This window comes from Serinus canaria, chromosome 3 (assembly GCF_022539315.1).
Source record: "Serinus canaria isolate serCan28SL12 chromosome 3, serCan2020, whole genome shotgun sequence".
NCBI classification, from domain to species: Eukaryota; Metazoa; Chordata; class Aves; order Passeriformes; family Fringillidae; genus Serinus; species Serinus canaria.
This window is the reverse complement of record NC_066316.1, coordinates 109,558,308-109,581,622: the sequence shown is the minus strand read 5'-3', so window position 1 is coordinate 109,581,622 and position 23,315 is coordinate 109,558,308. Positions and strand designations below refer to the sequence as shown.

General features: G+C 42.6%; 1 protein-coding gene across 1 annotated transcript in view; it reads left to right on the top strand.

Moving 5' to 3' along the window:
• The window catches only part of PKHD1 (PKHD1 ciliary IPT domain containing fibrocystin/polyductin), a 281,842-nt gene that overhangs the window by 67,107 nt on the left and 191,420 nt on the right, over window positions 1-23,315 (top strand). The window contains exons 36-37 of the mRNA XM_050971903.1: window positions 11,167-11,317; window positions 22,369-22,581. Coding sequence (XP_050827860.1) covers window positions 11,167-11,317; window positions 22,369-22,581 — 364 coding nt within the window. The remainder of the gene's footprint in view (window positions 1-11,166; window positions 11,318-22,368; window positions 22,582-23,315) is intronic.

Here is a 23,315-nt window from a genome sequence, read left to right as displayed (position 1 = left end):
AGTTTTTTAGATTAGATATTGTGAAAAAATTCTTTGCTAAAGGGTAGAGATGCCCTAGCACAGGTTTCCCAGAGTATCTGGCACTGCTTAATCCCTGGCAGTGTCCAAGGCCAAGTTGGACAGGGCTTGGAGCAACCTGGGATGGTGGAAGGTGTCCCTGCCCATGGCAAGGGGTGGAACAGGATGAGCTCTAAGGACCCTTCCAACTCAAACCTTTCCAATTTTATGATGAACCTTTGAGAAGTGACTGTGTCTCTGCTGCTGGCCAAGCCCTTTACACCTCATTACACCTGCCATCATCCCTGTGATGCAGTGATAATTATGAATGCTGCTGCTCTGCATAGGATCTTACCCTGGGTAGATGGTCATGCCCAGCAATAATCAATGGCCCTGACTCTTGGGCTGGGGAGATGTGGATGCAATTAAGGCAGAATCAACATTTGTCCTTGGATTGTGTGGTTTTGCTGTCTGGTTGCTGTATTTTATGCATAGGACAGACCAAGGTGTAGCCTAAACACAGTTTGCTCTCTTCCAAGCACTTTTTGGTCTTTGCCTGGTAAATCACTCTGACACCCCCTGCCAGCCAGGTTTGCTATGGAAGATGGTTTTTGTATAAACTCACCTGTATTCCCAGTGCTTCCATGGGTGCTGTAGGAAACTCCAAGGCTGGATCCCACACTGGTGCTCTGACCTTCTCAGCTGACTCTGAAACAAAAGGAGTTCCACCTCAAACTGAGGAAGAACTCAGAACTTCTTTACACTGAGGGTGTCAGAGCCCTGAAACAGCTGCTCAGGGAGGGTGTGGAGTTCCCTCTCTGGAGACATCCCAAACCCACCTGGATGAGTTCCCGTGTCACCTGCTCTGGGTGACCATGCTTTGGCAGTGGGGTAGGGCTAGAAGATCTCCAGAGATCCCTTCCATCCCAAACATCTCTGTTATTCTGTTAATCTTCCTCCCTGATCCAAAAAAACCCATCATCAGCTCTCCCTGGCACTGTTGGGAGGATGAGCCTCACTCCTCCCACCCCATTTACTGTAGCAGCCATTCAGAAATCCTGCTTGTTGACACATAAGGACATAATTTGGTTACTTTTCCTGCAGGTGGTCGGCAAATTGTTGAGCTAATCTTTGCATTTGCAATATTTGCTCTAAGATTAGTAAGTGTAACTCAAGCTCATTCAATTGGGAGACAATATTTGCAGAGTGCAAAGGCTAACACAGTCACCAAGCTTGGTTATCCTGCCTGTGTAAACAACTTGATGCTGTAATTTTCTCATTACCATTAAATTGCTGTTTTTAATTTGTCTCAGAAGCCTCCATAGTTTGAGAAATGGCTGGTTTAGAGAGATGTATAAATTATGTGTGCCCTTTAACAGCGCTCTGGAAAGGAAAACCCAGTCCTGCTGTATCTAAACTGGAAGGTAGCACTGAATTCCTCAGTGTGTTTGCACTGAGGATTTTCAGCAAGGTGGGCTTAAAACTCTGTACTAGCATAGTTTCCTCTATAATAAATAATCAGTCTCTGAATATTGTGAAGATTCTTGTGAATTAACAAGGAGTTACAAGAAAATACACATTCTGTGAAACAAGGCTCTTCATGTTCTCCAAGACAATTCCTCTGCTTCCCAGGGCATTTTCTTCAATATCTGAAATTGAGATTTCTGATTTTAGGCTCATCCTCCCACCATGGCCCTAGAGACCTAAGAACAGCACTTTGTTCTCATGAGAGTGTGGTAAAGAGACAGGGACCTTCCCAGAGTTCCCAGGATTTGTTTAATTATGGAGTGGGGTTTAATTACAGAGTTAATCGTGTTCATGTCCCTGCATTATTTGGTATTTCACATTGAATTTGAGTGAGTTTTGTTGCCTGTGTGTACAAAGATGGCTCATTTATACCTGGGATATTCCCCCTGACAACAGTGATGCCTTTTCAGTATCTTCTCTATAAAAGCACCATTAGATTTAGCTAATCCTCCATGTCCTTAATTAAATACTTCTGGAGCAAGGAGCCTTACCTTCTGTGCTTCAAAATTGCAGTGATTACTCCCCCGCTGAATAAACCTTTTTTTTTTGTGGTTGTTTTTTAAGTGGCTTTGCTGGTTTTGTTTGGTTGGTTTTTTTTTTTTTAAACAGGAATCAAGCTGTTTCTCATGCCATTGTCCAGTTGCAAACTGGCTTGAGACTGACTTGTGCCATGGCCTCTGACCTCCAAAACTACCCATTCATTTTTTTCCTGAACTAATCAGCTCGATGAACTATTTACAGTTGGCTTTTGGGTCTTCTCACTGCTTCTGTGGCTGCCCCTGTCTGAGTAATTAATGATGCTGTGGCTTGTTTATGGTCTTGAGTTACTAATGCTCTTGGCTGCAAATGCATTTTTACCTCTGGGACGTGCCAGTTTCTTGGTTCTAGTCCCACCTCACCAGCCCAGGTCAATTTTTTGTGTGTAAACAGATTTATCCTCTAATAGTTTGGGAGAGACTAGAGTCATTCATCAGTCCCATAGAGAACATGCCCAGCCAGATTCTTCCCTTCTTGTGCCTGTGCAACTCAGCAGAAGTCAGAAAGATTTCTGCAGGACAGCTAAAATTAAAAGAAATAAGGGAAAGGGAAAAATAATCCTTTCTTTTTAGCTCAGGGTATAAGCAGTCTCAGTTAAAAATAAAGGTATTGGATAGTGCATCACATGTCCAGCCATGAACCCAGCCCTGATCCTTGCTGTATCACTGCTTTGGGATTAATTTAAGAGGGACCTGGTGGGGTAATCCCACCTGCATTTTAAAGCTGGAATAGTGGGTAAAGTGAAGTTACACAGCAGCAGATGAGGCAGACAGTGATAAAAAATATCAGCTTGTGGCCTTGGAAGTGGTTTGTTGGGTTGTGTTCCAGGCTTGTCCTCTCTCAGTCAGTCATGTCAAGAATGCTAAATCATAAAGGAGAACTGAGCTTACCTCTGGAAACCTGTTCCAGCCTCTCCATGCAGGTATATTCAGAAGCATTCTGCTCATTTCCATGCTTGCTTTATTCATAGCTACAGTTCCTTCCAGGCTTCTTGGGGAGAATATTGTCTTTTGGCATACATGATTAATTTTTTCACAGCGTATAGTTCTCTAGATATGTTGCTTTCTCCTTTTTTTTTGTTGTTGTTTTTGTTTTGGTTTGGTTTTGTTTGTTTTTGTTTGTTTGTTTGTTTTTTGAATGTGTCTAAGGCTACTTCCTTAGTGATTTGTGATTTGAGCGCAACAATTTCTGCCATTTTTGGAAGCATTTATTTCACAAACCAGAAGAAGACAATCCTGTTATCTCTCTACCTTTGTTGCCCAGTTTGGTTACCAGTGGCTGCTCAGGTTACCCATGGATGGGATTTTTGGGGTGTCCTTAGCAGGGCCAGCAATTGGACTCAATGATCCTTGTGGGACCCTTCCAACTCTTGATATTCCATGATTCTATGAAATGGAAGTGATAAAGGTGAATGTGGTGCTTTCACTGGGAGGACAGATGTAGATTTTCCATTTCAAACTTTCCCAGGGGTTCTCCTCTCTCTCTTACTTTATTCTCCCTCGTATCCAGCTTGTAAATGTCTCAAACAATGGCATATTTGGAACACTGTGGTGATGTGCACATGAATAAAAGCCCCTTCTGGTGTTGCTGAGCACATTTTAGGATCCACTAGACTCCTTTGGCACTCTAATTTCCTAAGAGACTCAATACAGGCTGCTTAAATATTTGAAGGCAGCTTCTCTGGAATTGCTGGATGTGCAAGAGAAACATTGGTACAACTACAAATACTGGTAATTCCTAATTTCTGGATCTCTGGTTGTCTCCTTTTTTTGTTTTTTTTGTGAAAATTAGCCTATTTGGAATGGGCAGGGCAGGGTTTGCCTAAGAAGTGGTCCCAGTGTGCTGGTTTGCAGCTCTTTCCTGGTTGGTGTTTGTACCTGTAATGAGTATTAGGTGGTACCTTCTGTCCTGAGACTTCTTGGAGAACCCTTGGGAAATTCAGCCTGAAAATCATAGAATAATTTACATTGGAAAAGACCTCCAAAATCATCAGGTCCAACCATTCCCCCAGCACTGCCAGGGCTACCACCAAGCCATGTCCCCAAGTGCCACATCTATGTGTTTTCTGAACATAACTTTTGAACTTCCAGAGATGATGATCCCACCACTTCCCTGATCAGCCTGTTCCTTGACCATCTTCAGTCTGGCCATTTATTGATTTCATAGCACAGAAACTTAAATTCTACTAATTTCTTTTTGGAAGTCAAAATCCATATATTTGTCCATGAAAAGAGGCTTGGTTCTTAGTAGACAGAATATTTTTTTTACTTTATACTTGTTTTTGCGCAGTATAAGATATTTTCTGTTCTCTTTGGGATTGCCCCATTCCATCTTTCCCACAAAACTGTGTATATGCCTTCATTGTCTCAGTGATCAAAATTTTTATACACTACAGCAAATGAAAAGACAATTGCAAAAGTCCTCTGGTTTTGGTTTATATAGGAAGAGCACTTTCTTTTATACTGAGTGGTGAAGTGCAGGCTGTTCTTAAAGAACAGGATGAATGAGAATCCTGAAATTGTCTTGTGGATGCTGTTATCCAGAGGAAGACCTCCCCATGCCAATTGAAATTCCATAGCTTTACAGTTGTGCTGAGTATTTTTCAGTAAATTTGGCAAAGGGTTAGAGGTGTGACAGGCAGGAGAGGCAGGGAATGATGCCAAGAGACAGGTTCAGCTTCTTTGGGCACTGGGCAGCATTTTGCTCATTAATTCTACTGACTGTAGCAAATAACTTTCATTTGCATCCCTTTCAAGTATGTGTAGGAGGGAGGAGCCTGCACCAATTTGTCTGGTTTAATTATAGATGTTCTACCCACCTTCCTAATTGCTCCTTCATTAAGAAGTAGCTTGTTTCTTTTTTTCCCTAGGAGCTAAAGATAATCAACTTTTGTTTGTTTCTGTAAATATTTTTTTTCTGCCCTTGAGGAGATAATTATTTCTATTGTTGCATGAAGATGGTGGCCAATACAGGAGGAATAATTAGAGCAGATGGCTGAAAATACTTCCCTTGTAAAAGACATCTAGTATAATAAAATACCTCCCCTTCTCTTTTGTCTCCTCCAAATACACGTTTTTCTTTCCTTCAGGTGGATGGGAGTTGGGTGAGGGGGTGTAAATCTTTTCCTGATGTATTAAACTGAGGAGCTGTAAAGAGTTCACAGCCTGGAAAGTGAGCTCCCCGCATCCATCACTGAAATTAAAGTGTTTTCAAATGTGGTGGGGAGTCATGTGTGTGTGGCGTGGGGAAATCTGCGCTGCACTCCATCACTGGGAATGTTAACCTTGTCTCTCCGTGCTGACTGAGGACAGGAACACTTGCTCTCTGTACTTGCTGGTTAAATGGCAATCTGTCAGCACCAGGCTGCTCTCCTGGGTGTCAATCTCTGATATGTGGGCAGCATTCCAAACTTTTGTTCATTCGTGGATGTGCTCATTGGGACAGGGGAACTTCCTCCTGCTAAAGCTGGCCGGAGCCACAGTGCACTCTGTGTCCCATCAGCTGGGTCTGAGGAAAGGATAAAACTGTCTGCTGGGGCTGGAGCTGGTGGGAAAACCCTCCTGCTTTCAGGACTCTCCCTCTGGCATGTCACAGGTGGAACCCACAGCCTGGAATCATGGAATGGTTTGGGTTGGGAGTGACATCAAAGAACATATTCTTTCAAAACCCCTGCCATGGGCAGGGACACTTTCCACTATCCCTGATTGCTCCAAGCCTTGTCCAGCCTTGCTTTGGACACTTCCAGGGATGGGGCAGCCACAGATCCTCTGGGAAACCTGTGCCAGTGCCTAACAGTAAAGAATTTCTCCTTTAATTTAGGGAAGAAGGTAGAATAGTGAGCACAGCAGGAAGCAGGGTCTGTGTTTAACTAAATCACTGCTTCTTGGTTTTGTTTTAAAATTTATTTTCTGATGAGAAGATGAAAACTCTTATCTTTTTGCCCATAATTGTTATTATAGTCCTTTTCTGGGACTGTACTCTAAACAAATCCCACTTAACTAAGGAAATTATAAAGTTATCCCAAACTGTGATCAAATGATCTATTCTGTATCTAAACAGGAGTTTCTCAACCCTTTAAAGCCCAAACCTTGCATTTTGGAATCCTTCCCATTTGCGAATTTTTTACTAGCCTGGGTGGGAATTTAAGTTTTTCACTGTTATTTGTTCGGTTGTGGCAGTCACTGCTGCTGTTTCTGAGCCCTGGCAGTCACAGGCACAAGCTGACAAACTGATCCTGAGATGTGTCCCCAAAGGCTGACAGAAAGGCAACCCCAGCCTGGCTGACAACAGCAGCAGCAAAAAAACGTAAAATGGAAAGAAATCTGCCTGGAAAATGAAAAAAAGAGGGTGCAGTTGGCAGGAAAGGGGGTTAAGGTGCTGAATTGCAAAGAGATTGTGTGTCTTTTATTGTATGCTATAAAAATGTTATTTTACTTTTACATAATTCATTAATTATTTTGAAGATATGACTGGGAAGGAAAAATTAACCTGTATTATAATAAACTATGGGCCTGGTACACAAGGTTTGGGCTTGATATGAGCTGTGCATAGAATCACAGAATATTCTGAGTGGCAAAGGACCTGCAAGGATCATTGGCTACAACTCCTGGTCCTCACAGGACACCCCAAAAATCCCATCATGTGCCTGAGAGCTTTGTCCAAATGCTTCTGAGCTCCATCCAGCTTGGTGCTCTGATCTGGGGAACCTGTTCCAGTGCCCAAATTTCCTCTGGGTAAAAAACCTTTCCCTAGTAAATAAAATTTCCTGTGTGCATGACACATTCCAAATGGATGTCAGAGCTGGAAAGCACTTGCATGACTCTATTCATTGAATTTTCAGGTCAGATCCCTTCCCAGCTCCTTCTGTTCTTTGGTGCCCCAGGAAGAAGAATTGAGGTTTCTTAGGGATTCCCAATGCTGGTGATTTCCCACTCACAGGAGGTTTCTGCCCATATTTTGCAGGTTTGGCTCCCTACTGAGTTAATGCCATCTGCTGTGCTCGATGCAAAATGTGAAATGTTGCCAGAGTGGGTTTTCTATAGCTGTGTGATGTGAGGGCACATCCTGCAACAGTTTGGGGGATGATTTTACCTGTTCAGTTCAGGTTATAATTGTTTATTTAACTTTTTACATTGCATAAAGCATACAACCAGAAGAGATTTGTGCCCCAATTTATCTACTGATTGTCACAAATCCTGCAGGATTGCAGCATCTTTGTTGTCTTGCTTCTCCTGTAAAACCTCGCTGAAATTGTCCACATTCAGATGGGAGCTCTGACAGTGACACAGATGGCTGCAGAGATGTTGTGGTCTCATAAGCTCTGTTTCTTCCAAATCATCTTTCCAACTCTGGTGCACACTGAAGCCAGAGCGTGGAGCTGCCACCCCACTGCAGCAGCTGCTGCCAGCCAGCTCCAGCCTCACAGCTCAGGGTTTGTTTTATGCCAGCTCCTCTTTCTCCCATCCTGATTTTCCAGCTCCCTGCCATTTTTCCTGAAGCTGGAAAAAGCACAGGAGGAAAATGCCCAGCACCAGTGGCTGACACACAGCTTTCCCTGGCTCTGCAGGTTCCTCCTGGTTCATTCACCAAGCCCACGTGGGGTGAGCACTCAGCCACAACCCTGGCACCTGCAGCTGCTGCTGCTCTTCAGGCTGAGAAGTATTCCAATTAAACACCAGAGGTCAAATACAGGGTGCCAGGCGGGGAAAAAATAGAAAAAGAGAGAGTTTTGCTTGTCTGGAAAAAAATAATAGTGAGAAGGATGTTGTGATGCTTTCACCAGCACTGCTTCATGAGATATGTACAATTAATTTGTGTATTAGTTGATGTTATTTTACCATGGGCTGCTTAAGTGGAACTGGATATAAACACCACCACCCTTCTGTAAAGGTTCTTAAAATTCTGTTGCAGCTGGAGATTGCACTGTGCTTTTCTCCCAGAAATCAGGGAGGATAATCACATGGGATTCACAAAGTTGAGGAAAATGTACTGGTGGTTCAGGGCAGGTGTCTCTTTCACTAAACTTGCATTAGACCACACCCTCTTCTCTCAAAGATCTTAAGGAGGTGTTCTTTCATCTCAGGGAAGGGTGCAGGACTGCAAGAGAAGAGTCACCAAACAAAATTGTTTGATGTCTTGTCTCAATCCCTACAGAGCTGCCTTCCCTCTAACCTCACTCTGTGCTCTGGTAATTTAAAGAGTGTTCCTTGAACAAACCCCCTTTTCTCCTCCTAAAAACAGATTCTTTGGATTTATTCTCTCTGTGGTAATGCAAGGATAGTACAAGTGATTATAAACAGCTCTTGGTCTTGTGTTATTTAGTTGATGTTCATGTGTTTAATATTATTTATAAAGAAGAAAAAGTGATTTTATAATATTTTAAAAATATTGATTTTACAAATCAGAAATCACTTGAAAGACACACACAGGTGGTGCACATGGCAGTGGACTAAGCCAGGCATTTTCTCACTGGAAACTTTTAGGTATGGACTGGGTGGAAAAATAGAGAATTTTATGACCTTGATTAACTCATTTTCTCCCTCTATGAGGGTGGGGAGGCCCTGGGACAGGTTGCCAAGAGGAGCTGTGGTTGCCCCTGGATCCCTGGAAGTGTCCAAGGCCAGGTTGGATGGGGCTTGGAGCAACCTGGGATAATGGAAGATGTCCCTGCCCATGGCAGGGAGTTGGAAGGAGTTGATCTTTTAAGTCCTTTCCAGCCCAAACAGTTCTGGGATTCTGTAATTCCACTGTCAGGTATGGCCACTGAGATTTTTGTGCCAGGTGGTGTTGGGAGAACTGAAGAGATATTGAGTCCTCTAAGAGGATAGGAGGAACCTCAAAACAGCAGGAGCCAATCAAGCTCAGACACTGACATTAGGAAGAGAGAAGCTTAAACGAAGAACTAGAGTGTTTCCTAGTTTGAAATCCCTAGTTGCCATCTTAAAAGGAAAAAGTCAAATTCAGAAGAGGAATTTATTCTTAACTCTTGCAGGGCTTCTACTAACAGCTGACTAAGTGCTAGCAAGTGGTGCTAGCAAGAAGGTCTGGTACATTCCTGACAGCCTTGCTTGCCCATGAGAGTTAGTTGGAAAGTTCTGAGTGATTTCAGAAGGTCAGAGTGACTTCAGAGTGACTTAAAGGCACTCAGCAAACCTTCTCAACCAAGTGTTCCTGTGGATCCCACCACTTCACAGCTGCCTCCTCCAGTGTCATGCTGATAGCATTGGCAGCATTTGTGCTAGACAGGAGTTTATGGAATTTGTAATTTTATGCTACAGGTGGCTTGATAAGCAGTGTACACACCTTCGTGTGAACTGTCTCCTCCTCTGAGTTAAAAACAAACTTAATTAGCTGTTTTTCAGTGGCTCTGCTGTATATTTTATGCAATCTGCTTCATGGCATTGTTAATGAAGAGTAATTCACAGCCTCTCTGGAAAGATAATGTGTAAAGGCATCTATCCTTCCAGCAGGAAATTTGTCCTAAATCCCTGAACTATATAAACTAATGAAAATTTAACTTGTCCTACTACACTTAGCAACTATGCAATAATTTTACTTTGGTAATGATGAAGTTCACTCCCTCTGACACCAGTTTTAACTCCTAAGAATTTTTTACTGCCTTGTGTGTTAATGCAGTCCCAGGCTTCACTCTGAACTGAATCAATTCCCTTTGTAGAGAAATCATAGAATGGATTGTAGAAAATCCCAGCATCCAGCCAGAGTGGATGTCAACCCATTGTATCATTTAGCTTGGGAACCATCATTCATTCCCTGGTGTAAATAATTAGAATAGTTTATAATTGTTTATATAATCAGAGTGGTGTGGGTTAGAAAGACCTTAAAGCTCATCTGAAGGTCCATGGGCAGGGATACTTTCCACTGGGCCAGGTTGCTCAGGGACAGCACCGTGGGAAATATTCTATAAAACACCAGGCACAAGAAACTAAACCTGAAAACAGCAGAGTAAAAGAGAATAATGATCATAACACCCCCATTATTGATTCACCTCCACTGCAGCTCTCGAGCAAAAGCTTTAATGCACTCGATGGGGCTCCATTTGAAAATGGAGTAACTCTGCTTTGCTTTTGTCTTGAGGTTATTCTTTCTACTGCTGTTTTGGATTAGCACAGCCCAGTGAGGATCACAAATATTTCCATGTCTGGTTTCCCCCCACTGCCTCAGATGAGCTGAGGATTTTCTTGCTGGTTCACATATGAGACCAAATAATATGTTTTGGATGTCTATGTCTACATTTGTGCATACACGTCCAGGCAAAAATATTCACACCTTCTTCAAGAAATTCACCATCAGGGCCCTAAACAACCTGGTCTTGTGGGAGGTGTCACTGCCCATGGCAGGGGGACTGGAAAGAACTGTCCTTTCAGGTATTTCCAACCCAAACAATTCTGTGATTCTACAAAACCTTCACTGCAAAGTACATGCTTGAAGTTTAGAGGTGAGGAGGGACCTTTAAACTCAGGAATCACTTTACCACTGCACATCATGGGTCAGTCCATTATCAGTTTTCAAGTTATTCAGGGCTTTATTTGGAACTGCTGTGCTCACCCTCAAAGCAGAGGCAATAATAACACCAGATAATCAGGGAAAGCTAAAAAGGTATTTGAGAGGAGGAATGTCTAAATGAGGATGAGTGGCAGGAGAGCCTTTAGGGAAAAAAAAACCCAAAACCTCTAAAGCAAAATACTGCCCATCCAGCAGGATGTTTTAATTCTAAGCTCTTCAGGCTAATTTATGACATTGCCAGGAAACAACAGTGCAGTTCTGCTTCTCGGGAGGCAGAGAGAGACACACACCAGGAGACCTGGTGCAAATCCCTCATTCCCCAGACCAGAACGAGACAAAGAGCGACCCCCAAATTGTGGCAGGCATTCCTGGAGGCCAAGCACCTCTCCAGTGCCAACATCCATCTATTCCTTTACACGGGGTCCCTCTGGAAGTCCTCTTGCCCAGAGCACGGCACAGGAGATGCCAGCGCCACGCTGGACGCGGCTTTGGCATCTCCTCCGCTGTTCTCCGAGCAAACCGGCTTCTTGAAAGATGGAAAAGGGGCGAGCTTTGAACTTCTCCGGGTGTTTCTCTTTGCAGCTTGGCCTGCAGTGGTGTGGCCGGTGGGACGAGGACTCCAGCTGGCCGGCTGGCCACCAGCCGCGAGATGGCGATAACGTCACGATAGAAGGCGGCCGGACCCTGCTCCTGGGGAGCGCCACCCGTGTCCTCAACCTGCTGCAACTCAAAGGTCTGCAGGAGGGGGGGTCGGCGCTCTTCCTCCTCCAGGGATGGGGTTTTTCATGGCCCTGGTGTCTCTTTCCATTCCCCAGCTCCAGCATTAGAGGGGGTGATCGTGAGGCTGAGCCTGCTCTCAGTAGATGGGGGCGGTGATGGGGGACAGGGCAAGAGTTAAAATATTCTGTGTGCAGAAGGAATTGTTTATGCAGCTTGAGGCATAATGAAAATATAAGGAAAAAGGCCTTTTCTCCCCTTTTTTCTTTCCCCAGTCTACCAAAATTGCTGCTGTCCTGAGCAGTGCTCAGTGATAATGGCACTGCTGATAGCAAAAATCTGCTCTGTTTTTTTTGGCACCTTTGAGGCAGGTGTGTCACAAACACCTTCACGAAATTATTGACATTATAGAATTGCAGGTGGCAACAATCAAATGCAGTAAATAATCCCAAATCCTTGAGCCCAGCTGGTGGGCAGTAAGTTAATAACTGAGCCCAGTTATGATGGGAAACCCTGGATTTGCTGGGTTTCTGTACCCGTACATAGACCCAGAATAAGAATGAGACAGGCATATCTCTGTGGGTGTCAAAGTAAGAATTTAAAGGACTTGTAATTCCATGCCAGAAATCTTCCCCCTGGAAGTTAGGAACTGGTTGTGGAAACTGCTGTACACATGCTTGGTGTTATGGGAATGAGTTGTGCTGGTGAAATTGCTGGCTCAAAGTTAAGCCTCTGCTGAAATAGAGCTCAAAAAATGAAGCAGGAGTTTTTATATGTTTAAAGACCAGGATCATTGCTGGTAAAATTGCTTTTGTACTAAAATGATACTAAAGGTACAGGTTTTTCATTGAGATGATGGTGAAAATCATGCATTTGACAATTATATTTTATTTTAAATTTGAATGATAATTTGATAAAGAAAAAAGTTTGCAAGTTTATCCCTATCATGAAAACATTTTCAAAACTGATTGAACTTGCTCAGTCTAGGCTCAGAGGTTTTCAAGAATTGCTCCATCAGACATCACTCCCATTTAAAAGTAAAATTAAAAATCACCTGAGATTTGGAGATTAAAAAAAGACAAAACACTTTGGTACAATCCTTTTCCCCAGTGAAAATTCTAAATCCGTGATTCAAGATTATTCTTAATATCATTTTGATTATGCCATACTTTGGAGGAGACAGATCAGAACACCAGATATTTTTTTTTTGGCTGCAAATCTGGATGAAGATTTTGGGGCTTGATCACTGACTTTTTGAAGAATTGGGGCAAAATATTGGAGCAGAAACCCTCTGAGCTTTGGACCTATTCAAAGGCTCATTTGATCTATGAGTCAGCCCTCATGAAGCTACTGGAGCTCTGATTGAATTTAATGAAGTCTGGAGTAGTATCTTTATGGCTTTGGCTCATCTGACATTCAAATCATTCCTCTTCTTTATCGTGTTTTCCAAGAAGCCTGGTTTATAAAGTCAATTTAGTTAGAAAAGCAGCATTAGAATATTCTAGATACCATTATTTTCTCCTTTGTTACATGCCAAACAGAGGGATAAAACATTTTAGAATTATAACCTGCAGGAATTTTTTGTCTGAGCTTTGTGAAGTTGCCTGCATCATCCACTGCCTCTACCATAGGTTCTCTGGCTGTGTAGCCTTGGTTAGATTTGGAATCAAGACATGCTGAGATCTATTCTGAAATGAGGCTGAGATTTATCTTTCCTTATCTTCCCTTTTCTTAAGCTATCCAGCTCAGGGGAGTTTTTTTAGGCTGCTGTATTGATAGCAACACACATCAACAAAGACCTGTTCCTCTTAGGAATTACAGACACCCATCTCAAACTGAACCACAGGTGATCCCTCAGAGCACAACTACCACCCCATGAGCACATCAAATAATCAACCACTTCCCCCAGGTGCCAGATGGGCATGGCAGTAAACCCCCAACCCCTAAGGTAGGTGTCAATATGTGCTTCGATTGAAACATCCCATTCCTGTTTTACCTGGAGAGCTTTTCTTAGCTGGAGCTGGAGAATGGGATTAAGTTGTAGCTCTGCTCCCTTTGGCTTTCATGACTCAGCATCAGGCTGGCTGTGCAAGCTGAAAATACAAGGTTTTGTGGATGGGAAAATGATGTAACACTACTGAATACACTGCTGCTACACTGCCCATTTTCTGGTGCTGTGTCCAGCAAACCCAACAGGTGTTTACAGGCCCATTTCTTGAAATTCCATTTTTTTTAAGACACCATGAGGATTTTGAATACTGGCCCTGTGTTGTCTCCTTTTGATGATTTCAACATTGCAGGAATTACTTAAAGAGAGTTAGAACAAGAACATAGACTTCACATACAGCCTTAAACTGCCCCTTCTTTGGCCATATTAACATATAGCCCCAAACATACAGAGGTTCTGGGAATGACCAGACTGTCTGGGCAGAAGATCTGGAGGTCAAAACAATAGAAAAATAGGATTAGGCAGCTGGGTTCTGCTCACTGCCACGGGGGCTCAGCAGTTTCTCCCTCCTCCTCAACAAGCAGAGCATGAACATGTGGATATAGAGAGTGGAAAGTTTAATAGTCAGGCTGTGAAACAGCTCAGACAAGACTGATTGAGGAAAAGATACAAGATAGACAGACTGTAGATAATTCTGTATGTTCAGCAGATTGTGGTTATTTTTGCAATCCCAGCATCACAAGCATGGAAATATTTATGATAACCCAGGACAGATGGAAATTTCCTTTGCACAGGGCTTACACTGGAGGAACTTTGTGTTTGATGGGTTTATACCTCAGACATGTGTTGTTGCCTTTGCCTGAAATTATAAAGATCTAGGGAGGTCTGGAGACAAAAAAAAACAAAACAAAAAACAAAAAACAAAAACAAAAACAAAAAAAAAAACCAAAAACAAAACAAACAAACAAAAAAAAACCAAAAACAAAAAAAAAAAAAAAAGAAGCTGTCTGGTCATTCAGGTGTCCCTTGGAGATGAATTTTGGGGTGACACTCCCAGTTCCACCCCAGTGGAATTGAAGATCCCCACCTGGGCAGTTGCTCTTGCAAAGGCAGTTTTGGGGTAGCCACTCTTGCAGACATAAGGGAGAAGATTGCTTTGATCCTTGTACTGGAAAAGACTCATTTTCACTTAAAGAATCGTTTAGGTTGGAAAAGACATCCAAGATCCTGGAGTCCAACCTTTGACCAAATGCCAACATATCAACTAGACCAGAGCACTTGGTGCCACATGCAGTTTTTCTTTGATTCTCTGTGAATATTTTGAATTTCTTGTAATCCACGTTTTGATCAGACTTTTCCCAGAATGGATCCTGTGAGTAAATCAGGGAGTGGGTAAAACACAGATATTAATTTTGCTTGTCTTTTCCTCCTCTTTGATGCTATTAGCAACAAGCATCAAATATTCTCTGATACACCGACTTCAGTAGTTGTCAAATTAACTGTGCTTCAGTCACTGCTGAGAAAGATTGGGCTTTAATTCATTGAATGAAGGAAAAAGTGTTTCCCTCTGTTTTCTTCTCTATGGCATCACCTAGCCCTTAAACTAAATTTTAAACCCCTTGTGAGTGGGCACAGCTGGGACCTGTTCCTGTCATGGTGTTTTCTGTGCCCTTTTGATCAATCCATTTGGGATAAGCATTGTGATCTTTTTTTTTTTCCAGGCAGTTTCCAGTTCATATTTTCTTTTTTTAATCAGGCAGAGACATTACAATTAAAATACCATAAAAGTGATTCTGGCAGTATTGCAATAAGCATGTTTTTTAATTAAAGAAAGAACATGGGATGTACAAATAGTACCAGTTAATGGGAAATTTCATCCAATGTATTTTTTAATTGAGATTTAAAAGGAAGAAAAGTCAGCTCTATTCCTCTCTGTCACTGTGTGATATTTTCCTACATTGTTACGGTGAGCCTTCAATAATTAGTCTCAGAGCTTTAGAATCCTCTCCGTTTTCATGAAAAACTGTGAAAGGCATCAGTTCTTTATTTTTCAGTATATTTTTCTGCAGGGATTCAGTGCTATCCAGTAGAGTGCAACTCACAGATGAGAGCATTCCTGGAGGAAGGGTTTTAAGGCCCTGAATCTGTAATAGTTTAAGGTGTGGGTTTTTTCAGATCCTCCCCCAGCTGCCAACCCTGGTTCATGTTTGGGTGTGGACTGCAGGTTTCTTTTGCCATCATGTTTCATGTGGGCTTACGGGATGCACGTTGGACCCCCAGGACTCCCACTTGAAAATTAAATTGATTTGCTGCAACTTCAGCAGCTCTTGAGACTCCTGTGGGATGTTTCACAGGGAGCAGATCTGGGGAAGCTAATCCTGGCCAAGGAACTGATCTCAGCTTTGGCAGAGACTGAGCAGAAACCCCGGTCAGCACCATCTATTTCTTCTAATCACTGTCATGGAAAGAGGGAATCACAGAATGGTTTGGGTTGGAATAGACCCTAAATCTCACCTCATCCCACCCCCTGCCATGGTCAGAGATACCTTCCACTATCCCAGGTTGCTCCAAGCCCTGTCCTTGGACACTTCCAGGGATCCACGGGCAGCCACAGCTTCTCTGGACACTCTGTGCCAGGGCCTCACCATCCTCAGAGGGAAGAACTTCCAAATGTGCACCCAATGAATGTCTGTCACTTGGGGACATGAAATGACAGCCCAAGGACCTTTGTTTTCATCACATCCCTGTGGGTGGTGTTACCTGATACCTTCATAAGGCCCCCTTGGAAGCTCCTCAATTAGATCCCAGATGATGTCAGACGTGCTATAAGACACCCTGGAGTGTCTGCACCTCTTGCCCACCAAGCCAGCTGTCCTCTTCCAAATCCATCCAGGTGTTGTTAAGTATCTCAGAGGCCCCTTAAGAGCTGAAGAATAGAAAGTTTTCTTTGAAGGAGATACATCTATGGCAGCATCTTCTGGGTTGCTGGCTGGAATTGCCTTTTACTTGTCTCCTGAGCTCTAAGGGAAGAGCCTGATCAGTTTCCAAGGGAGCACGTGCCATCTGAACAGATGGCTGTGAGCACAGCAAGCCAAAAAACAAAGGCTTGTCAGGCTGGGGAAATGAATTCTGTCTGAGAGTAGTGAAGCAGCTGCTGATTCCTCTCCCAGGGATGGATTAAGGCGTCCATCCAACAAAATGCTGGAATACAAGCTTAACTTTTGAGTGTGTTAGTGGTGTCCTGGTGGAAATACACAGGCATCTGAATTCAGAGCTGGTCTGGGATCTGTACCTGTGTGCTATGAACATGGAGGAACATTTTGAGAGAGGTGCAGGATGAATTTTGGACTCTTGGTTTGAGCGGCCTTTTGGATGGGGCCAACAAAACAAAATTCCACTTTGCATCTTGTTCAGCCATGGTCCAAGCTGCAAACAGCTTTCATGGATCATTGGAATGTCCTGTGAGCATGTCAACAGGGTGCAGGTGGCAGATCCATGGAATAATTAATTGTCTTTTCTAAAGCTCACGAAATTTGTATTTTTCTTTCTGTATGCAACAAGATTTTAGTTGCTTTGGGTTTTTTTTATTTTTTTTTTCCTGCTTGGAGGCCCTTCCAGGGACAGCCTTGGAGCAGAATAATGAGCAGTAAGGGGACTGCCAGCACACTAAAGCCTTGTGGTTATACAAGATCAAGCAAAGCAATTCCAGCTCTGGCAGTGGCATCCTGCTGTTTGCCACTCAGGGATGCTGGCCAGGAAATAGAACTTCTGATCCTGAGCCTGGGGAATTCTCATGGGGAATTCTGTGGCTTTGTCATGTGAAACACCAAGTGAGAGGAGCTGGAAAGAGCAAGCTGAAGGCTGTGGGGCTGAGTTATTCCTGGCCATGGAGCAGCCAGAGCAGATCTCCCCTGCACTGTAATGGGAACAGGTAGTCCAGGGATGAGACTTCAATCTGCAAATCCCCTTCCATGCAGAGGAAGTGTCCTAGTTGAAGGTTATGACACAGTTGTGATATTTAAGGCCATCTTGCTGATACTCTTCTACCTCTGATAATTAAAAAAAAAAAAAAAATCTTGAGATTATCCAGCACTCTTTTTGTAGTTTGCTGGCTTTAACACTGTTATTCAGCTTTACATAAAGAACTAGAATTAAATCAAATTTGAAGTGGAACTGAATAGCTGAAGTTGAACTAAATATAAATATGTTACTTTTATCCCTGGTCCCTAATGAGCTATTCTTTGGGAAAAATCTTATATTGAGAGTGAATGCAAGGTGTGGCCTCAGAAAAGTCTCCATGCAAAAGGTGTACTTTGGAATGGGGACTTTGCTTCCCTCCAATTTCAGGAAATCTCTAAAACAGTCTGTATCACAACCTAAATGAAAGTTAGTAACGTTGCTTTTATTTATTATGAGACTATCTGGTTCAGAATTTTTTTTATTTAAAATGAAGTTTTTGAGGAGGGATATAAACTGCTATGTCTGCAAGTGTGAATCATCTTCACAGAGACAAGGAGAAATTCCCTGCACCAGTCTTCCCAATCTTCTACTTCATTGTTTTTCGTTTTGTTTGGGTTTGGTTTTTTTTTTTTTTTGTTTTTGTTTTTGTTTTATTTTTTTTTTTGTGTTTTGTTTTCTCCAGAAGTGCACGTTGCAGGCTCTTTTCATAGTTAATATTTTGGATACCTGGGCTGTGGCATTACCTGAGTGAGTCCAGGACACTTGACAGAGAGAATTGTTAATACATTCCCTCTCCAAATCCTTTATTTCTGAGCATGTCCTCCACCATTTCCCAGGGACTTCAGGAGGTAAATCTCTTTTCACAAAGCCACTGGTGCTGAAATAATTATTCTTTCAGCAGATTAAACCTCCCACCTTATTATTAGGTTTGTTTTCTTTAATATTTTTTTGATTATTTGGTCTGGCTGCTTCTCCCTTCCTGTGGGACATATGGAGTTGCCTTGTTGGTTTTTTTTCTTTCTTTTCCTCTTCTTTTTTCCCCCCTTTGGTAAAGACAGATAAAGAAAGATTTCTTTTCTGTTTGTGCAGAGGTGGAGGCTAATTGCTGGGTTAATTGAGAAGAATGGTGCTTCTGATGTTCTCACAAAGTATCAAATAGCCTCAACATATTTCTCCCCTCTCTCCCTCACTCCACCTAAAGAGACCCATTGAATTTGCACATTACTGTACAGAAGTGATTATGGGCTTAATTGTATTTATTTTGCTTGGTGGGGAGGCCATCATAACAGCGGTTGATTGATTTTTATAAAATCACCCTCAAGGTCATGTGTAGGACTTTGCTTTCCTGTGCAGCCATAACAAACAATTTGAGGGTCACAGCCAAAGGCTCCGTTGAGCAATATTCCTGTTTTCTGCTTTCAGGGACAGGGTCAAGTGCAATAAAAGAAGGAAGCATAACTTTTATTTTCTTTTTTAAAAAAAGGAGAAGACAACCTTGTAAAGCAGCAGCTGTATATTTATTCTGATCCAACAAAAAACAAAGAGGTGTAGAGGGATAATATGCAATTTTTGGACAGAAGAATTTGTCAGTTTGGCCAGAGTTTGTTTTGCACATAGACTTGATAAATGGTTAAATGAGTCCTTCCTAATGCTTTCTTTTCTGTTCTGTGGTGCTGCTCTTCTTTCATCCTCAGCAGTTAAACTTTACTTTTCCACTGTATTTTATCCCAAAGACTGAGCACCATTTGGATTTGTCCTGGGAGGTTTTCAGAAGCTTTGCAAAGATCCAGGGGACAACAGCGCTGTGGAGTGACCATGAAGAAGCTGATCTGCCCCTTTTCAGGGTTAAATTTTGTTCTGACTGCTGCTTCTAAGGGAAAGCAAAAGAGTCACACACAGCAAATTCCACAATCATAGGATGGTTTGGTTGTAAGGAACCTTAAAACCATCTTGTTCCAACTCCCCTGCTGTGGACAGGACAGCTTAAACTAGACCAGGTTGCTTAAAGCCCCATCCAGGCTGGCCTTGAACACCTCCAGGGGCAGCCACAGCTTCTCTGGGAAACCTCTTCTAATTCCTCACCACTCTCACAGGGAAGAATTTCTTCCTAAAATCAGGGCTTCTGGTGTTCAAGTTGCACCAGGGGAGATTTAAACTGGATATTAGGAAGAATTTCTTCACTGAAAGGGAGGGCCAGGAGTGCAACAGACTTCCTAGGGCGGTGGTTGACTCACCATCCCTGGAAGTGTTCAAAAAATGCATGGACCTGATGCTTGGAGACATGGTTTAGTGGTGGACTTGGCCGTGCTGAGTTGATGGTTGGACTCTGTGATCTTAGAGGTCTTTTCCAACTTCAGTGACTCTGATTTCCCTCTGAAAGGGTCAAACTTGCAGGCCAGGTGTGCACAGCTCCTGCTGGAATTCCTGCTGCTCCTGGGATGAGGTGGGACTATTGCTCCTACTTGCACCCAGAGCAGTCAGCAGCATCCAAGCTTCTCAGACACTCAGAAACCCACAAAAGATATGGAAAGTCTTTGATGAGTAGCTTGAAAAATTTGAATGGACAATATGTGACTGAAGCTTGGGAAATCTTGTTTGAGACAGAATTGTGATTTTGCAATCAAAGGATAGGACAACTGTCTTCCAGCCCTCCTGGTTCAGTGGTACAGCATGGCAGCAATTAAAATACTCATTAAAAATTGTATGAAGAGAAGTGGAAACAGAAATTACTGTATTTCACTGAGAATAGAGCATAGAAAGTCAATAAAGACCTTAGGGAAGATGTCTTTTTTATGTTAGGAGTGAAATAAATCACAGTGATTTACAGTTCCATTTATAGATTGTGGTGATAAAATTATTAACACTGCTGCTATAAAGCAAAAGTGTTTAATAAATATTTCTGTTCTCAGTATGGCAAGAAACAGGATGGTAAATTATATCACAAGGGGAAGATGGACCAGCAGTCCATTTTATTACCAAATAATGCTAATAGAATGAAAACATTAAATATTCTTTCAGAATAGACATTCTTAAAATCAACAGGTCCAGTCTCATTCAAGAGCTTTAAAACTGCTGCTGGAGTCAGATATCTTGTGTTGTTTTACATGAAACAAGCCGAAATTTCTTCTGGTTCTTCACAATCCATGCAGTGTAATTTGAAAAGACTCTACATAAAGGCTCAACACTAATACATTTGTAGGTATAAAAGTATGTCTAGGGAAAGAGACAATTTACACATAGGAGCGTTGGTGTTTTAGAGAGCAAACCTGTGGTTCCCAGTGGATATAAGCAGAAAATGTGAGATTTATCTCTTTCTTTGATTAAGCATATTCTGTAAAAAATGATTCAAAGAATTGTGGAAAGCAATGAAATCTGGCAAGGAAATATCTAATGCATAGTCCCTATTCAACTAATATTTTTAGAAACCCAAGAAATGAGAACTAAGTTATAAGACTTTGTTATAAGCTCAAGAAATCAATGAAACAAGGAAACTTCCCCCCCCATATGAGAAAAAAAGGAAATCGGGATAAGCAGAATATGAGCAATGGTGAGCAATGATCAAGATAGTACTTAATCTGTTTTTTATATTAGAACTTCTCTCTCTTTTTTTTCTCTTTTTTATTTCTTTTTTTTTCTTGTTCTAAATACTGCAATTAACCCAGATGTCTGATCTCCCTTCTTCTTGCTAAGAATTGGCAGTGTTATCACGGAATCATGGAATGGTTTGGGTTGGAAGGAACCTTAAAGATCATCTGAACATCTCGTTCCACTCCCTGCCATGGGCACAGACACTTTCCACTACCCCAGGTTGCTCCAAGCCCCATCCAACCTGGTCTGTAGCCACTTCCAGAGTTGGGCAGCCACAGCTTTTCTGGGCAGCCTGGGCCAGGGCCTCACCACCCTCACAGGGAAGAATTTGTGAGGCAGGAGAGACAGCTGGGTGGTCAGTAGAGAGATCACCATTAAAAACTGCTTCCACCAGTAGCAAACTGGCCGTGGGATGAGCTGGTGCAGTTATCAGCTACTTCACACAAAGGGAGCAGGGTAGACCCTTTGTAAGAGGGGTGGAGCTTACAGAATTTGGGAATTTCCCTACTCTCTCCCGGGAAACATGGCTTGACCTCGGAAGGAGCCTCCTGTGTGCAGTGTGACAAAATGAATGGGAGTCCACTCTGTCCTCATCCATTGTACAGAAAGTGACAGCATCCCTCACAGAAGAGGAAATATGGAAGGAGATAATGGAATAAACCATCCTGAGGTAACAGACTGGGATTTTCAGCTCATGAGAGGCAAGAACAAGGGAGGCATTTGACAAAACTGAAGAGCTTGAGTCAAAAAAAAAAAAAAAAGGGATGGAAATGGTTTTTCATGCACTATGTACTTAACCCACAGAATTCATTGCTTCAAGAAGGCGTTGAGACCAAATATCCCAAATATTCCAAAGACCAGTTCTTTATTACTGTCAAATCTTATCCAGTTATACTAATAGTCAGTAGGAGGAAAATGTTGGCAAGGAGTTGAAACCTTATGCTTTGAGGTGAAGCTAACCTCTAATTAGGGATTAAAATGAGATTTTTATGGGATGGGGAGATCGACCCACAGCCAGCTAAGAGGGAGACGTGTCTCACACTGTATTTGGAAGCATCTGGTTTTGAACAACAGCTGGAAGAGTTTGCAGGATTAAATCAACCACTGATTTAAACAAGTTGCCAGTTCTTAGGTTCCAAAGTAGTTTTCCTCTCCCCTCTCCCACTCTCAAGTACTTTGTAACCTAAAAAGTAACATAATACAAATTAAGTAGAAACATCCCTTTTCAGCATTAAGTGACTTGGTTAAAATTGGGTTTTTCCAAACACAGCTTCCTTTAGCTGTGGTTGGAGAGTCTGCCCAGGCTGACTGGCCTTCCTCAAGTCGAGAAATGCAGACTGTTGGAGAAACAAAAAATGGAGTGGATTAATTGGGTCTTTAAAGGGTTGATAAATCCATATGGAGAAATAAAGAACAAAGTGGAAATTTCACAGAATGCAAGAGCATTTAAGCCTTTTTTTTTTGTAATTTTTTTGCAAACCCCTTTGTTTACCCACCTCTTGCAGTTCCTTTGACTGGAGAGAATGAATGACTGAATATATGATTGCATTTTGCTTTTCTCTTGTCTTCAGGTGGCAAACTCCTGTTTACTGGGCCAGGACCCGTAGAACTGCATGCTCATTACGTCCTGGTGTCTGATGGAGGAGAGCTCCAGGTGGGATCCCCTGAAGCCCCTTTCCATCACAAAGCACACATCTATCTCTATGGAAGCCTCCATTCTCCACCACTATTTCCATATGGAGTCAAATTCCTGGCAGTGAGGAATGGGACCCTTTCCATTCATGGTGAGTACGTTTCTTTTGTTGTCAAAAGCAAAAGAAAAAATGACTAACAGAAAATAAAACAAAGAAAACACAAAAAAAATGTTTTTGGAAGAAAAGTAAATTGACAAAACTTTGGTCATGATTCTCATGGAATCATGGAATGGTTTGGGTAGGAAGAGACCTTAAACACCATCTAGTTCCAATCGCTATTCCATGGTCAGGGACAACTTCCACTATCCCAGATTGCTCCAAGCCCTGTCCAACCTGGTCTTGGATATTTCCAGAGATTCAGAGGCAGCCGCAGCTCCTCTGGGCACCCTGTGCCACCACCCTCCCCACCCTCACAGGGAACAATTCCTTCCCAATATCCCATCTATCCCTGCCCTCTGCCACTGGGAAGCCATTCCCTGTGTCCTGTCCCTCCATTCCTTATCCCCAGTCCCTCTTCAGCTCTCCTGGAGCCCCTTTAGGCCCTGGAAGGGGCTCTGAGCTCTCCCTGGATCCTTCTTTTCTCCAGGTGAGCACCCCCAGCTCTTCCAGAGCAGAGGGGCTCCAGCCCTCAGAACACCTTCATGGACACTTCTGGACCCATTCCAACAACTCCACACCATTCTTATATTGTGGCATTGAAGAATTTAGCTATGGAGCATTTCCTGAAGACTATGAAATATGGGTATAGAATGGCCATTTCTTGGTGCAGGAGTTTGGACGTGGAATTCAAGTCCAAACTCAGCATGACTGAGAGCATTGGTGCA